Source organism: Canis aureus, chromosome 37, assembly GCF_053574225.1.
Source record: "Canis aureus isolate CA01 chromosome 37, VMU_Caureus_v.1.0, whole genome shotgun sequence".
NCBI lineage: Eukaryota > Metazoa > Chordata > Mammalia > Carnivora > Canidae > Canis > Canis aureus.
The window spans coordinates 26295756-26314813 of NC_135647.1; the positions used below are offsets into that span (position 1 = coordinate 26295756).

At 37.9% G+C, this 19058-nt stretch overlaps 1 protein-coding gene across 12 annotated transcripts in view; it reads left to right on the plus strand.

Annotated features, from left to right (window-relative positions):
* Positions 1 to 19058, plus strand: part of SPIDR (scaffold protein involved in DNA repair) — a 452576-nt gene that overhangs the window by 125346 nt on the left and 308172 nt on the right. For all 12 annotated transcript variants that reach the window (XM_077885985.1, XM_077885987.1, XM_077885986.1 and 9 more), the window contains one exon: positions 13842 to 14086. In XM_077885985.1, the coding sequence (XP_077742111.1) occupies positions 13842 to 14086 (245 nt within the window). The remainder of the gene's footprint in view (positions 1 to 13841; positions 14087 to 19058) is intronic.

A 19058-nucleotide genomic window follows, 5' to 3' on the forward strand; every position in this document is an offset into this window, starting at 1 on the left:
CAGAAACACAGGCGGAAGGAGAAGCAGGCTCCATGCAGGGAGCCTGATGCGGGACTAAATCCCGGGACCCACAGGATGATGCCTTGAGCCAAAGGCAGATAGATGCTCAACCACTGACCCACCCAGGCATCCCACTGGCAGATCTTAAAGGAGAGAAACAATAGGGTCTTTTTTTCTTATCATTTGGCTGTACAGTATTATAGAATATCAAAATAAAGAATCCCTGAAAGTAATGGAAGTCATGGAGTCATTATGATCCCTATCCTACAACCTGAGGGAGGTTGTCTGTGATGAAGCTAGTCACATAAATACTCCTTAATATTCAAGGAGCTCAGGAAGTAGAATGCTGTAGCTGGTTTGTTCTCACCTCTCTCCACAGAGAGGGCATTTTAAAGGTTGGTGTCTTCCATCATTTCTTCTCCAATAACCTCTTTGCCAAGCAGATGCATCCTAGCCTCTTGCCAGATGGCTCCATGTCTCTGTGCTGGGCTGTAATAATTTAAAACTCTCTGTCTTGGAAATAATATCTTCTTTTCCCTTTCTTTGCTCCAGAAAGTGTTCTCTATTTCCATTAGTAGTACCATTATCCTGTCTCAAAATTTGGTCTATTTTGTTCGTCATTTGAACCAATTGACTCTTCCTCTGGAGTATTTCGTTAGCACTATTTGGTTACCAAACAGTTTTAGAATAGTGATTATTATTCAAGTAGTAGGCTAAAAATGAATTGTATTGAATTACTTTCAGTACATTAAAATGTTATTGAAACTTAATTTATCAGTGCATTTCATCAGTGGAGTTGGGAATAGGAACAAGTTTGAATGGATGAACTTTATCACTGACTCACACTAGTCACTGGTACTGAGAAGCTACATTGAAAGCATATGAATGAATTTTTGCCCATCATTATTCCAAGAAATAAATTTAGAGCATATTCCACATGGATGATGGGTATGTTGATTTGTCTTATATAAGAGAGCATGTGTATTCTCTCAGTACGCACAAACCTAATCTATAGGATTATATTGCTCTAATTATCTTATTCTTATTACCTCTTGCTTCCTAGTATGAACCTTAAACTTTATCTGGACTTACTTTTATATCTTGAATATCCATCTAGTTGCTTGCCTTATGTGTTTGCTTCTTTCTTCTCATTTTCATTTGTTAAGAATTTTCCATTGGGGGCCTGAGTAGCTGAATTGGTTAAGCATCTCACTATTGATTGCAGCTCAGGTCATGATTTCAGGGTCATGAGGTGGAGCACTGCATTGGGCTTCACACTCAGTGGGGAGTCTACTTCTCTTTCTCTCCCTCTCACCTCCTCACCCCTCTTGTGCTCTTTCTCTCTCTTAAATAAATAAATAAAAATAATTAAATAAATAAATAATCTATTTATCTTCAAAAAAATAATTTTCCAATGCTTTGAGACCTGGTATAGATTTTATCTTTTCTGGTATGCATGCTGGTTTCAGATTGGACAGAAATAAGGTCTCCATTCATTGCCTACTTGGAACATTTAATGTGAACCATGCTTGTAATACCTTTATTTGATTTCAAGCTGTTTATGGAACAGTGTGTCAAATTTTCTCTCTTGCATAACATCTTGCACATAGTGTATACTGAATAAATATTTGTTTAATAGAAATGTTTTTCTTTTTTGGAGATATTTAGCAGATAGTAAGCCTCTTGGTTACAAACAACAGAAAACAAATCTAGCTCTTTTTTAAAAGAAGAAGAGATTTATTGGAATCATGCTTCTATATTCCAAGGAATCTAAGATAAAGCTGAAGGATGAACTAGGTCTCAGGGCAGTTCTGGGAACCTTACTAGCAGGAAATCATGAATCTTTGATTTAGTGTGAAAGATTTAGACCATTAGTCTAAATGCCTTCTACTTCCCAGACTCTATATCTCTCAATTCAGAATCTGAGTGGCCCAACTTTGGTGGCTTCTCTACCTAAAGCCCGTCATAGTGGACACATGGCTGCTTAGACATGGAAGGCCACACCTGTGGCTGCTTGGATGTTGAAGGCTATTTCCTCCATGGATAGTTCTCTGAATAGAGAAATCAGAAATAAATTATGACAGTTGTCTATTTTAGCAGTATTGTGAACTTATGAAAACTGAGGAAGTTTTGAACATTTTATGGCTTTAATAAATTGCAGGTGGCTTCAGGTACATACAATTTACAATGTTATAATTGTCTTTTGATGACTGATTTCATGGGAACTACTCCTTGCTCATATCTTAATCTTGTTAGGATTAGGAATCTCCTAATTCTGAAATGATTAGATCAGAGGAAAGAAAAGGAATCACAATATTAATAAGTATATTTTGTTTCAAACATTAGCAAATAACGATCATAGCTACATATTTACTCTAGTTCTATGAATTTGACCACAGCAGAAAATTTTCTGCTATAAAATATCCAAATTTACTTGTAGGTATTATTTCTGTAATACCAGAAGCCTATATTAATACCAGAAGCCTGTATACCTGAAAGAAGTAATTTTACATGGAAGTTTTAAGAGAGCACCAGTTGGTTAGCTTTCCAAAGGGAACAGGAAGAAAATATTGGAAAATATGTGTTTCAAAAGAAAAAAAATAAATATTTATTTTGGTCCTTGAGATCCAATATTGAAGTAAAGTAATACATTCATATAAAGATGATTACATAAAGAATAAAAAATTTCAAGGAACAAAAATATTGCCCAAGTACTGGGCCACTGTATAGCATTAGGCAGTCTACCAGAGATAATGATTAAAAAATCTTTGGTTGAGAAAATTCTCTTAAGGTCCTAGAAGAGATTTCAGTTTTATGTACTGGTTCTTCCTCTGTCATTTTAAAATTTTAATAATGGATTTATAATGACCTCTCAATCTATGCAACATTTAGATTCATATAAGTAAAAAGTAGATATCTCTCTTACTAAAAATACGGGTAAAGTATATGAACAAGCAGTTCACTGAAAAAAAATATGGAGAGGCAATAAAAAAGTGCAAAGATGTTCAACTCTATGAATAACCAAGAAAATGAAAACTTAAGAGTGAAATATTTCAGACCTATCAGAATAAAAATTTAAAAGTATAAGAAGAGAGGATGATGGCAGTGGAGTAGGAAGACTCTAAGTTCACTTCATCCCATGAATACAACTAGATAACTATCAAATCATCCTAAATACCCCAGAAATTGACCTGAAGACCGGTAAAACAGACTCTAACGATAGAGAAGAGGCCATATCAAAGAAGGTAGGAAGTGTGAAGACATGGTTTAGGGGAGAAACAGTTCGTGGCCACTGTCACAGAGAAGAGCAGGAGACAGACTAACACACAGTGAAGCACAGAAGGAGAAAATGAATCTGTATAGCACTTGGCTTGGAAAGTGAGAGAGATGGAATTTTCTAACTTCTGGCAACCAGCAGAGCTTAAAGCCTGGAGTTTTTGTAAAGATTTTATTTTTTAAAGTAATCTCTACATCTAGTGTGGAGCTCTAACTTACAACCCAGAGATCAAGAATCATATGCTGTACCAACTGACCCAGCCAGGTGTCCCTAAAGCCTTAAAATTTAAAAGGTCAGTGGACTTGGCTGGAATAGAGCCTGGAGGGCACTGTGTTGCTCTTAGAGTGAAGACTGGCAAAGAACTCACATACATAAAGCATGGAAACAGTATCTAAAAGAGTGCCTGGGGGAGCTTTAGTGGCTCAGTTGATTATCTGCCTGGGTTACTCAGAGGCTCCTGGGATCTAGTCCTACATCGGGCTCCCTGTCTTGAGGGGAGTCTGCTTCTTCCTCTGCCCCTCCCCCCACTTGTTCTTTCTCATTTCACTTGGTCTCTCTCAAATAAATAAATAAAATCTCTCAAAAGAAAAAAAAACAGTGCCTGGGACACACAGCAAGGAGATTATTTGCTCATTTTGGAGCGTGTCCCAGAAATGTCACGTTTATGGACAGAACCCTCCAGGAACAAAGAACTGGCTGGCCCCATTTCCCTCTACTACCTCTCAGCATAAGCACAGGGCCACCTGTGGGAACCAGCACAGCACTGACACTTGCCACCTAACATGCTTAATGCTTACATCAAGCCACCTCCCCCTGCCCCCACCATGCTCTGGCAGAACCACTTTCCCCAGTCTTGTTTCCTCAGTCCCAGTGCCACAGATCCCTCCCCCAGAAGACTGGCCCAAACCCTTGCTCACACTGTTTCTCCTGACCTGGGAGTTTTGTGAGGCCTCAGTTCTGGCAGTGGTAGCAACAGGTTTCATTTCACAAGGAGACTGAGCATACCTACTTTAAACATTCAGGCCGGGGACCAAACACTGCCCACAGCAGGCAAAGAGAGCCTCTGCAGATGTCCAGCCTGAAAAATAAAGTGGCCAAGACAAAACAGCAGAGCACACACAGCACACATTGGAGACATGCCTAGAATCTCCAGGCCCTGGGGAATGGGGGATGATACAGAGTAAGGCACTAGAGGACCTCTTCTTTATAAGTCCATTACCGGGATCCCTGGGTGGCGCAGCGGTTTGGCGCCTGCCTTTGGCCCAGGGCGCGATCCTGGAGACCCGGGATCGAATCCCACATCAGGCTCCCGGTGCATGGAGCCTGCTTCTCCCTCTGCCTGTGTCTCTGCCTCTCTCTCTCTCTCTCTGTGACTATCATAAATAAATTAAAAAAAAAAAAAAAAGAACATATAAGTCCATTACCCTCAAGAATAAGACGCATAGCTGACTTTCTTAACACACATAAACAGGCACAGAAACTTAGGCAAAATGAGAAGACAGAGAAATTTATCTCATATGAAGAATGGGACAGGTCCATGACCAGAGATCTAAGTGAAACAGATACAAGTAACCTGCCTGGTGGGTATTTAAAGCATTGGTCATTAGGGTACTCATGAAAATAAAAGGAAAAGAATGGGAGACTCTTAACACAGAGATAAGAAATAAGGAATAACATTAGGAAACATGCTGAATAGAATGAAGAACAGGCTGGAGGAAGCAGAGGAGTGAGTTAATAACCTAGAAGACAGAGTAATGGAAAGTAATCAAGCTGAACAAAAGAGAAAAAGGAATTATGCAAAATGAGAATAGACTTAACTCAGTGAATTCCTCAAATGTAATAACATTTATATCATCGTAGTCACAGAAGAAGAAAAGAGAGAAAAGAGGACAGAAAATTTATTTGAAGAAATAATACCTGATAACTTTCCTAATCTGGAGAAGGAAACAGGTAACCAAATCTAGGAGGCAGAGAAAACTCCCCCCAAAAATCAACAAAAGCAGATCTACACCAAGATGTATTGTAATGAAAATGGCAAATTATAGTGATAAAGAAAAAAATTAAAAGCATCAAGACAAAAGAAGACAGTAACATACAAGGGAAACTCCATAAAACTAGCAGGGGATTTTTTAACAGAAATTTTGCAAGCCAGAAGAGAGTGGCATGATATATTCAAAGCACTGAATGGGGAAAAATCTACAGCTAAAAGTACTCTGTCCCATGAGGCTATTCCCAGACAAACAAAAACTAAAGGAGTTGTAACCACTATACCAGCCCTGAAAGAAATATTAAAGAGGACTCTGAGAAGAAAGGAAAGATCAAAAGTGATAATATGAAGATAGGAAACAAAACCAGTAAAAATAAATATTTCTATAAAGAATTAGCCAAGGAACTCACAAAATAAGAAGATATAAAATATGACAACATATACCTAAAATATAGGGAAGAGAGACAGAAAGAATGACTTCAAAATTAAATGACCATCAACTTAATATAGACTACTATTTGCTGAAGAGTTTATATACAAATCTAATGGTAACCATATATCAAAACCCACTAATAAATATGCAAAGAATAAAGAGAAAGGAATCCAGATATATCACTAAATAAAATCAGCAAAACATGAAAGGCAAGAAATGATCAAAGAAAAACCAGAAACAACCAGAAAACAAAATCACAAGGAATACATATTGTCAATAATTACTTTGAATGTTAGTAGACTAATTAAAAGACATAGGGTGACAGAATGGTTGAAATAACAAGATCCATCTGTATGCTGCTTCAGATACAAAGACACTCGCAGATTGAAAGTGAGGGGATAGAGAAACATCTATTATGCAAATGGATGTCAACAGGAAGCATGAGTAGCAATACTTATATCGGACAAAATAGACTTTAAAACAGACTGTAACAAGAGGCAAAGAAGGACACTATATATTAATAAAGGGGACATTCAAACAAGAAGATCTAATAATTGTAAATATCTATGCACCCCAACATAGCAGCACCCAAATACATAAAATAGTTAATAAAAAATAAAGAAATTAATAATAGAATAATAGTAGCGGACTTTAACACTCCACTCAGATCAATGGATACATCATCTAAACAGAAAATCAACAAGGAAACTGTGGCTTTGAATGACACACTGGCAAGTTAGATTAAACAGGTATATTCACAACATTCCATTTAAGAACAGTAGAATTTTTCAAGTGCAGATAGAAAATTCTCTGGAATAGGTCATGTATTAGGCCACAAAACAAGCCTCAGCAAATTAAAAAAATTCCGAGTCAACCATGTGTCTTTTCTGACCACAATGCTAGGAAACTATAAAATCAACCACAAGAAAAAAATGTATAAAAACCCAAATATATGGAGGATAAATAATAATTCTACTAAACCATGAACAAGTCAAACAGGAAATAAAGGAAGAAATAGTACATGGAAACAAGTGAAAATATAACGTTGATGGTACTGGTGCACCTGGGTGGCACAGTTGGTTGGGCAACTGACTCTTGGTTTCAGTTCAGGTTGTGATCTCAGGGTCATGAAATTGAGTCCTGCTTCAGGCTTCATGCCCAATGTGGAGTCTGCTTGAGATTGTCTCCTTCTCCCTTAGCTCCTCTCCACGATGAATGAATGAATGAATGAATGAATGAATGAGGAAGGTAGGAAGGTAGGAAGGAAGGAAGGAAGGAAGGAAGGAAGGAAGAAGGAAGGAAGGAAAAATAATAATCTTTAAAAAACATAACCTAAACCAGAAAACCCAAAATGGTCCAAAACCTAATCTGGAGGTAGGGCTGTAGCAAAAAATGTTTCTAAGAGGGAAGTTTGTAGCAATACAGGCTTACCTCATGAAGCAAGAAAAAACTCAGTTAAATAACCTTATACCTAACGTAGCTAGAAAAAGAACAACAAACAAAACCTAAAACCAGAAGGAAAGGAAAATAATAAAATTTAGAGCAAAAATAAATGATATAGAAACTAAAGGTACAGTAGAAGACATAGCAAGAAAGTGGCCATCTGCAAGCTGGGAAGAGCTCTCAACCGCAACCAAACTGACTTGGACTCCTCAGTCTCCACAGATCTCAGTATCTATTTTTAAAGCCACCTAGTCTGTGGTATTTTCTCATGGCAGCATGAGCTGGTAATTGGTACCCAGAAGTGGGGTTCTGCTGTAACAAATACCTTAAGGTGTGGCATTGGCTTTGCACCTGGGTAATGTGTTTTGAGTTACAGTGAGGGAGCTTCTAAAGGTGATTCTAGTGAGAGCTCAGACAAGAAATAGTAATCCTGTGATATGTTTGGTTAAATAAAATATATTATCATAATTTCATCTGTTTCTTTTTATTTTCTTAATGTGGTTACTAAAAATTTTTAAATTTCTTATGTTTTCTTGTATTGGGCAGCACTGAAATAGAACTACATGTGTGAACATGGATAAATAGAAAAAACAGAATATTGATAATAGGTCATTCGGATCTGTGTTCAAGGACACTATTTTATAACTTTATATAAAATGTAAAAGCTTACAAAGTAATACTATACATTTTATATATGTGTGTTTGTGATAAAACAAGACTAATGGAATGCGGAGTGCAGGAGAGATTTACTTTTAGGAAGGAGGAAAACAGAAACAAGAAGGGATACATAAAATTTCAGTTGCATCATTTAAAAGAAACTGTGAAGAGAAATTTACATCCTGTAAATACTTGACATAGGGTGATAGGGCGATGAGTGTATTTATTTTTTATATCTTTATGCTTTTCCATATGTTTGAAATAAGTAAGTATAATAAATAGTCATTATCTCTAATTGTTGAAATATTTCTAAAAGAATTTTGCATTTTTGGATGCTTAAACTAAGAAATGGTAGAGTCTGTGAAATTACTTATGCAAAGTCACAAAACAAATAGCCAAAGTGCAATTCAAAACCATCTTTCTTGTTCCCAAGCTCATAGCCCTTCTTTGTTTAATCCGATCCTGTGATATAAAGGTGAAATGTAAACAACCACATGAACTACAGGCTTCTCTGACCTCCCTGTGACTTTTCCCCTTCTCCCAGTGCCAGGCACACATGCAGCTCTGCACACATGTGCATGCACACGCTCAGACACATATGTGTGTTTATGCACACACCATCCTTTCTGAAAGAATATGTGCTCTTTACTCTCAGGCTTGGGCCAAAACTGGTGGTGTCTGGTTAGCTTTATTTCCTTTCTTTTTTTTTTTTTTTTTTTTTTTTTTAAATTTTTTTTTTTATTTATTTATGATAGTCACAGAGAGAGAAAGAGAGAGAGGCAGAGACACAGGCAGAGGGAGAAGCAGGCTCCATGCACCGGAAGCCCGATGTGGGATTCGATCCCGGGTCTCCAGGATCGCGCCCTGGGCCAAAGGCAGGCGCTAAACCGCTGCGCCACCCAGGGATCCCGCTTTATTTCCTTTCTGTGTCCATGTGGGGAGACTTCCTACACATTGTTCAAGGATTATGGGCTCAAGGAGAGTTCTAAAATACAATATGCTAAAGTGATAGTTTTTAGTTCTCTTTTCCTAAAGGTGCTTGTTAATCCTTTTTGTTTACTCTTAGAAATGCCTATGTGAAGAGTATATGAGTAATTCTACTGGTTAAGGCATTGTTTGTATCTTTGACCACTAAAGACATTATTTGTTGTGTTCCTCTTGATATAGAGATCTTACAAATGAAGGGAAAAAAAAACTTTCCAGAAAATAAAGTGCAAAGTTAAAAATATTTTAAATTTAAAACCAAATGCTTGCTTTAACTACTTCTATGGGCTAAAAATAATAGCTAACATTAGCTAAATGCTTAATGTGTTAAGCATTATTATAGCTCCAATTTATAGGTGAGGAAACAAAGGCATAGAGAAGTTAAGTAGTAAATTGCCTAAGGTAACCAGCTAGTGAGGGGCAGGGCTGAGTAAGAGACAATGTTGAGGTCAAATGCTGCCTTTATTGGTTAAAGATTTTTTAGGCTAGACTGCCCCAAGTGATCTTTCTTCTCCACTCCTATATCTGCTGTATATCCAATGTGTCTGGAATTATCTATATATTGCTTTGTATTTTTATTTTAGTTTTTACTTGTTTCAGTTTTGAAATCGATTATAAGTATGTGGGAATGAAAATAGAAAGATTTCCTTATATTAGCTACAGGAGCTTAGGGAGCATGTGAGTGGTAGGCATTCAGTATATTCTTGTATATCAGCTAATTTTCATTAAAGTTGTGGCTGCCCAAACCAAGTACCTAAAATTGATTGTCATGCTGCCAAGAAATTCCAAAGTACTATCTAAATTTCTAGTAAATCTTACCAGTATTAACTCTATTAAATTCTTCCTTGAGGAAATTCATTTAAATTTTGTGGTTGTAATTAGAAAATACACTAGACTCTGGAGTACACTTTTATTTTCATGATTTAACTTCAACTCTGTCATATGAATTGTGCTTGGCTGAGCAAATGTGTCTTTGTATGCTGCCTTTTCTATTTTTTCTTTGTTTTGTAAATATTTATTTATTCATGAGAGACAGAGAGGCAGAGGCACAGGCAGAGGGAGAAGCAGGCTCCCTGCAAGGAGCCCGATGTGAGACTTGATCCCAGGACTCCGGGATCACATCCTGAGCTGAAAGCAGATGCTCAACCGCTGAGCCACCCGGGTGTCATTTCCAAGCTTCCTGAAAGGATTATCAGGTCTCTTATTTTCACTTTCCTTTCCATTTAAACCTATTTTTGTTTTTGGGGTTTATGTTTTTAGAACAGTTTTAGATTTTCGGTAAAATTGAGAGGAAGGTCTAGAGATTTACCATATACTCCTTGCCCTGACGCATATGTATAGCCTCCCCCATTATCAGCATCACTTCCCAGAATGGTACATTTGTTATAATTGATGAACCCACACTGGTGTGTCATAATCATCCAAAGTCAGTAGTGTATGTGAAGGTTTCCTCTTGGTATTATCCATTCTGTGGGTTTGGACAAATGCATAATGACATGTGTTTATCATTGTACACAGTATTTCCACATCAGAGAGTCCTCTGCCCATCCATCGTTCTCCCATCACTGCTGGCAACCACCAATCTTTTTGTTGTCTTCATAGTTTTGTTGTTTCCAGAATGTAATATGGTTGGAATCACACAGTACGTACCCACTTCTGTGTGAAGTTTGGCTTCTTTCACTTAGTCATGTGCACTTGAAGTTCTTCATGACTTTTCAGGGATAACTCTCTTCTCTATGGCTCTGAATACAGTTCCATTGTGTGAATGTACCACAGTTTATTCATTTGCTCACCGAAAGACACCTTGGTGGCTTCCATGTTTTGGTAGTTAGGAGTAATTGATCTAAACATCTGTATACAGGTATTTATGTGGACATAAGTTTTCAGCTCCCTTGGGTAAATACCAAGGAATGTGATTGCTGGATTGTGTTGTATATATTTAGTTTTGTAGGAAACTGTCAACTGTCTACCAAAGTGGCTGGACCATTTTGCATCAGATATTCTTCATAGCACACTATTTCCAAAGTCCTATAGTTTTCTTATAGCTGTGCAATCTCTTTTTTCTTAAATCCAAAACACTTTTCTGTCTCTTCTCACCTGAATAGAACTTAAGTATCAATGGTATTCCCACAGTTCCAGCTTGGACCTTCTTTTCTCTCAGTTTTACAGAATTTAGAGGAATGGTCTTTTCCAACCACATACTTTAATGCACAGTTTCTGTTTTGATGATTGCTGAAGTTATATCTCTATTCCATATCACTTGATGAAAACTCCAGTCCCATAAAGCTATGCCTATGGGCCACTTTTACCTTGGCTATTCCATTGGCATTGGAACATTAACATATCAAAACCAATTTTTTTTTTCCAAAACCAAATTTATATTAGCAACTACGTGTCTACAGATTATTTCTCAAATTCCCTTTCTAGGTGAGCACACTTTTCTCATTGCCCAAACAGATGCTTGGGGTCTTCTTTGAGTCTGCCTTTACTCTCCTTTCTCACATGTGAGAATCCTCAAGTGTGCTCACATCTCTTCCCTCATTTTCTTTCAAGTCTACCTCTCTTATTCTTACTCCCACTCACATCCTCTTTTGTTCTACTTTGATGATGAGGATGCTCTACCTAGCTGCTTTCCTGCTGGCAGTCTTTGGTACCTTTTCTCTTGCATCTTAGAGTCTATTGTCAGAATATGGTTTGGTTGATCATTCCCTATTAATATCTGATTTTGTTAGCCCTTGTGGCAACTACCAGTGATTCTCCCCCTGCCTCAGAATAAAGCCAAATGCCTGCTGTGGTTTGCAAGCTCCTCAAACAGCCTTCTCTCTTGCTGCTCCTTACAGATTTTCCTGCCTGTGTTCTGTGCTCTCTGGCCTCCTATTCATACTCCTCCTGTTCCTTTTCCATGGAATGTACTTGCTCTTCTCTTTGACTCATCAACTTACACTTAGCACTCAGCCTTAAGTGGCGGTTCTTCTCTTCTCCCTGTGCCCCCACCTGGATTTTTTTTGTTCCTCTTACATGTTCCCCATGGAGCCTGAGCAATACTTTGGTTACAATACTTCTACCACATTGTTTCATAACTATAGTAGTCTCCCTTACCTGTGGTTTTGCTTTCCATGGGTCTGTTTACCTGGGGTGAGCCACAGTCTGGAAGCAGAAGATCCTTCTGACTTATCATCAGAAGGTCACTGTAGCCTAATACTACATCATATGGCTATATCATTTACCTCACTTCATCTCATCAAGTAGGCATTTTATCATCACAAGAAGGGTGAGTAGAGGACAATAAGAGCTTGAGAGAAAGACTACATTCACATAAATTTCATGACAATGTATTATAATTCTATTTTATTACTAGTTATCATTAATCTCTTACTGTGCCTAATTTATATGTCAAGTTTTATTATTGGTATGTATGTATATGAAAAAACATAGTCTGTCTGTAGTTACAGGCATCCACTGAGGGCCTAGGAATATTCTCCTGCAGAGAAGGGGTTCCTACTGCATTTCATTCTGACTTCTCCATCCCTGTGAAGTGCTGTGTCCCCTTTGCTTCCGGATGTGAGTCTCCAGCACAGGCTAAATGTGGTTGGTTATTTGCAGACATTTTTCTAGGGTAGTGGTTCATACTTAGGGGTGATTTTTTCTCCCAGGGCAATTAGCAGTGTCTTAAGACATTTTTGATAGTTATTACTGGTGAGACCATGATGTTATCATCTAGTGGGTAGTTGCTGGGGATGCTGCACAGGAGAGTTCCTACCACATTATCCAGCCCCAAGTGGCAGTAGTGCTGAGATTGAGAAACCCTGCTCTAGGATGAAGTGCAAACTTTAGGGTACTAAAAGAAAAGACTTTTCATAACAAAAAGATGAATTGGATTTGGAGTTTTAAAGTGATGTATATATATAAATTTGTAGTATCAAGCAACTTAATTTTCAGTCTAAACTGGTTTGGTTCTTTTTATGACCTATTGTTAACATTTACTCAGATTTTGTGTTGTGGGGAAAACACATGAGTCCAGTGCTTATTAAGGGCTTATCAGCTACCTGCAGTAATTTAAGCATGTAAATGAGATTGTGAAAAATATAGTGGAATAAACTCTTTGTTTGAGAAACTTTTTCATTTACTTTTTCTTATTTTAACTGTGCATAGTAACAGGTGAATACGCAGGCAGTTTTTTGGAGATGTGGGAGTGAGTGATGTCCTTTTTTAAGCTCTTAAAAAGAATTTAACTATAAAATCCTCAGGAAAGGTCAAAAGTAATAAACTTTTTGTCTTATGTAGATTAGCAAATGATGAAAACTCTAGTGCTACCCTGCACAGTCACACACCAGTTCAAACACACACATGTGTAACTACCAGCAATAATCTCATACATTTGTATACTCTTGACTCTCTTTAGCCAGATGTCTGCTACAGTGCCAGATACATAGTCCATGCTGATCCATCAAAATATACAGGGCTCCTCAGAGGGATTCCGTGCCTACATGACAAATTGAGTGGGTACAGAAGATCCATTTCAACTAAATAGACTATTTTTATTCAGTAAATTTAAAATTTTGCGTAGCTATTAAATTTGAAGAGCTTACTAATACACTGTAAAATTAGGATGTTGAAGGATAAATTGTTGCTGATGTTCGAACAAAATGGGACTAATCTACAAAACCATGTAATGGGAAAACAAAATACCTACCACTTATACACTTATACATTTTAGTGTGTGTTTAAATAAAGACAGAAGACATCACAGTAAAAGGTTTGATTCTTCAGTCCAGGATTCACTATGAAGTATGATCTCCTGTTTTATAATTCAGTTTTCAAAGAAAATTTCTGAGTTGGAAATTTGAGTAGGAGAAAGTAAGAAACATTTTAGGAAATGTTTGGAAAAAGAGGTAATGACTCATATTCTTAAATAGTACCTGTTGTAGTAATTTCAAAATAAAAGTTTCACCTACAAATAACGATTTACAAAGTTATTTAAGTGAATATAACCAGAAGAGAATGGAATAAATGCTTATAGTTCTCCAAATTTAATTGCATTTTCTCCTAATCTTTTTCAGAGTAATACAGAAATTTTGGAATACTCATCAGATAGTGAAAAAGAGGATGACTCAGAGAATGTCTTCTTTATTGATTCAGAATCCTCTCCCAAACAACATACAGATTTTGGATCTGATAATAGACAGATGATGGAGAAACCAATGAAGCAGAGGGTGAAATCTGCAGAGACCATTTTGTACACACCCCAGAAACAGAAGTTTCCCAGGACTCCAGAAACATTGGCAAAGAAGAAGAAGCTTCTAAGGTTAAATTATACCTTTTTAAAATATCTTTTTTTTTAAAAAAAAGTTGTTCATACATACGGAGGATATAAAAAATAGTGAAAGGGATTATAGAGGAAAGGAGAGAGAATGAGTGGGAAATATTAAAGCAGACAGAACATGAGAGACTACTAACTGGGAAACGAACAAGGGGTAGTGGAAGGGGAGGTGGGTGGAGGGATGGGGTGACTGGGTGACGGGCACTGAGGGGGGCACTTGATGGGATGAGAACTGGGTGTTATATGTTGGCAAATCGAACTCCAATAAAAATATACAAAACAAAATAAAAGTTTTTACTTTAAAAATCCAAATATCTAAGATATTAATTTAAAAATTATTAACTGGTTTACCTGGCGAGGAAAATTGACAGCATAGAATTGTAACTTCGATAAGAAATTATAGATTATTTTTACAAATGTGGTTATAGAGATTGTCCAATGGAACACTAGCAAATGCAAAGATACATGAAAGAGCAAAGAGGGATTCCTGGGTAGCTCAGTGGTTGGGCATCTGCCTTTGGCTCAGGGTGTGATCCTGGAGTCTCAGGATCCAGTCCCACATGGGGCTCCCCGCAGGGAGCCTACTTCTCCCTCTGGCTGTATCTCTGCCTCTCTCTATGTCTGTCATGAATAAATAAATAAAATACTATTAAAAAAAAAAAGAGCAAAGATGCACAGATAGGAAACTATCTGTATTCTTCAGTATGTATATGAATATTGACTAGGGCTAGGGCATGGAGGGTCGACCAGGATGTGTGAAGAGGCTTGGTGTATGCCTTTATAAGAGCCATGTCCCAGCCCTGTGTAATACATGGTCTCTTTTGTTTTAAATTAGAACAAAGCAATGAAAACAAAATTTCTTTTTTTTTTTAAATTCAGATTGCCAGCATATAGTATAATACCTAGTGCTCATCCCATCAAGTGCCCCCCTCAGTGCCCATGACCCAGTCACCCCAACCCCCCCCCCCCACTTCCCCTTCTGCAACCCTTTGTTCATTTCTGAGTTAGGAGTCTCTCATGGTTTGTCTCCCTCTCTAATTTTTCCCACTCAGTTCTCCTCCTTTCCCCTATAATCCCTTTCACTGTTTCTTATATTCCCCATATGAGTGAGGCCATATAATGTTTGTCCTTCTCCGATTGACTTACTTCACTCAGCATGATACCCTCCAGTTCCATCCATATCGAAGCAGATGGTGGGTATTTATCCTTCCTGATGGCTGAGTAATATTCCATTGTATACATAAACCACAGCTTCTTTATCCATTTACTCTCGATGGCCACCGAGGCTCCTTCCACAGTGTGACTATTGTGGACGTTGCTGCTGTGAACATTGGGGTGCAGGTGTCCCGATGTTTCACTGCATCTGTATCTTTGGGGTAAATCCTCAGCAGGGCAATTCCTGGGTCATGGGGTAGCCCTATTTTTAACTCTTTGACGAAACTCCACACAGTTTTTAAGAGTGGGTGTACGAGTTCACATTCCCACCAACAGGGCAAGAGGGTTCCCCTTTCTCCACATTCTCTCCAGCATTTGTTGTTTCTTGCCTTGTTAATTTTCACCATTCTCACTGGTGTGAGGTGGGATCTCATGATGGTTTTGATTTGTATTTCCCTGATGGCCAGTGACGCGGAGCATTTTCTCATGTGCATGTTGGCCATGTCTAGGTCTTCCTCTGTGAGATTTCTGTTCATGCCTTTTGCCCATTTCATGATTGGATTGTTTGTTTCTTTGCTGTTGAGTTTAATAAGTTCTTTATAGATCTTGGATACTAGCCCTTTATCTGATACATCATTTGTAAATATCTTCTCCCATCTGTAGGTTGTCTTTTAGTTTTGTTGACTCTTTCTTTTGCTGTGCAGAAGCTTTTTATCTTAAGTCCCAAGATTTCATTTTTCCTTTTGTTTCTCTGGTCTTCATAGGTGTATCTTGCAGGAAGTTGCTGTGGCCAAGTTCAAAAAGGGTGTTGCCTGGGTTCTCCTCTAGAATTTTGATTGAATCTTGTCTCACATTTAGATCTTCCATCCATTTTGAGTGTATCTTGGTGTCTGGTGTAAGAGAATGGTCTAGTTTCATTCCTCTGCATGTGGATGTCCAATGTTCCCAGCACCATTTATTGAAGAGACTGTACTTTTTTCAGTGGAGAGTCTTTCCTGCTTTGTCAAATATTAGTTGACCATAGAGTTGAGGGCCCATTTCTGGATTCTCTATTCTGTTCCATTGATCTATATGTCTGTGTTTGTGCCAGTACCACACTGTCTTGATGACCACAGCTTTGTAGCACAACGTGAAATCCAGCATTGTGAGGCCCCCAGCTCTGGTTTTCTTTTTCAACATTCCTCTGGCTATTCAGGGTCTTTTCTGATTCCACACAAATCTTAAGATGATTTGTTCCAACTCTGTGAGAAAGTCCATGGTATCTTGATAGGGATTGCATTGAACGTGTAAACTGCCCTGGGTAGCATAGACATTTTCACAATATTTATTCTTCCAATCCATGAGCATGGAATGTTTTTCAATCTCTTTGTGTCTTCCTTAATTTCTTTCAGAAGTGTTCTGTAGTTTTTAGGGTATAGATCATTTATCTCTTTGGTTAGGTTTATTCCTAAGTATCTTATACTTTTCGGTACAATTGTAAATGGGATTGACTCCTTAATTTCTCTTTCTTCAGTCTCAGTGTAAAAAAATGCCACTGATTTCTGGGCATTGATTTTGTCTCATGCCACACTGCCGAATTGCTATATGAGTTCTAGCAATCTTGGGGTGGAGTCTTTGGGTTTTCTCTGTATAGTATATCATGTCATCTGCGAAGAGGGAGACTTTGACTTCTTCTTTCCCAATTTGAATGCCTTTTATTTCCTTTTGTTGTCTGATTGCTGAGGCTGGGACTTCTAGTACTATGTTGAATAGCAGTGGTGAGAGTGGACATCCCTGTCTTGTTCCTGATCTTGGGGGAAAGGCTCCCAGCGTTTCCCCACTGAGAGTGATATTTGTTGTGGGCTTTTCATATATGGTTTTTAAGATGCTGAGGAATGTTCCCTCTATCCCTACATTCTGAAGAGTTTTGATTAGGAATGGATTCTGCATTTTGTCAAATGCTTTCTCTGCAGCTATTGAGAGGATCCTGTGGTTGTTGTTTTTTTCCCTTGTTGATGTGATCTATCACATTGTACGACTGTTGAACCACTCTTGCAGCCTGGGTATAAATCCTACTTGGTTATGGTGAATAATCTTCTTAATGTACTGTTGGATCCTATTGGCTAGTATCTTGGTGAGAATTCTTGCATCTGTGTTCATCAAGGATATTGGTCTATAATTCTCCTTTTTGTTGGGGTCTCTGTCTGGTTTTGGGATCAAGTTAAGCTTGGCCTCATAAAATGGGTTTGGAAGTATTCCATCCCTTTCTATCCTTCAGAATAGCTTTAGTAGAATAGGTATTGTTTCTTCTATAAACGTTTGATAGAATTCCCCTGGGAAGCCATCTGGCCCTGGACTTTTGTGTCTTGGGAGATTTTTGATGACTGCTTCAAGTTCCTCCCTGGTTATTGGCCTGTTCGGGTTTTCTTTTTCTTCTTGTTCCAGTTTTGGTAATTTGTGGCTTTCTAGAAATGCATCCATTTCTTCTAGATTGCTTAATTATTTGGCATACAGTTGCTCTTAATATGTTTTTTAAAAGCATATGATTTCCTTGGTATTGGTTGTAATCTCTCCCCTTTTGTTCGTGTTTTTATTAATTTGAATCTTTTCCTTTTTAATAAGGCTGGATAGGGGTTTATCTATTTTATTAATCTTTCAAAACCAGTTCCTGGTTTTGTCAGTCTATTCTACAGTTCTTCTGGTCTCTATTTCATGGAGTTCTGCTCGAATCTTTATTATCTCTCTTCTGCTTGTTTTGGGCTTTATTTGCCGTTCTTTCTCTGGTTCCTTTAGTTGAGAGGTTAGCTTGTGTATTTGAGTTTCTTCCAGGTATTTGAGGGAGGCTTGTATTGTGATGTATTTCCCTCTGAGGACCGCTTTTGCTGTATCCCAAAGATTTTGAACAGTTGTATTTTCGTTTTCATTAGTTTCCATGAATCTTTTAAATTCTTCTCTATTTTCCTGGTTGATCCATTCATGTTTTAGTACGATCCTCTTTAACCTCCATGTGTTTGAGTTTCTTCCAAATTTCTTCTTATGATTGAGTTCCAGTTTCAAAGCACTGTGGTCTTAAAATATGCAGGGGACAATCCCAATCTTTTGGTATTGGTTGAGACCTGATTTGTGACCCAATATGTGGTCTGTTTTGGAGAAAGTTCCATATGCACTTGAGAAGAATGTGTATTTGGATGAAAAGTTCTGTATATATCTGTGAAATCTATTTGGTCCAGTGTATCATTCAAGGCCCTTGTTTCTTTGGTGATGTTCTGCTTAGAAGATCTGTCATTTGCAGAAATTGCCATGTTGAAGTCTCCCAGTATTATTAATTGGTTGATACACTTGGCAGCTCCCACATTTGTAGCATAAATATCCATGATTGTTAGGTCCTCTTGTTGGACAGACCCTTTGAATATAATCTAGTGTCCCTCTTCATCTCTTACTACAGTCTTTGGGATAAACTTTAATTTATAGGAGGTTTGCTACCACAGCTTTCTTTGGAGGACCATTTGAAGGGTAAATGGTTCTCCATCCCTTCATTTTCAGGCTGGAGGTGTTCTTAGGTCAAAAATGAGTCTCCTGTAGACAGCATGTAGATGGGTCTTCCTTTTTTTATCCAGTCTGAAACCCTTTGTCTTTTGATGGGATCATTAAGCCCATTCATATTCAGAGTAACTATGGAAAGATATGAATTTAGTGTCATCATAATACCTATTCAGTTCCTGACTGTGTGAATTGTTTCCTTGTGCTCCCTCTTTCTTTTACAGGGTCCCCCTTAATATTTCCTGCAGGGCTGGTTTAGTGGTCATATATTCTTTCAGTTTCT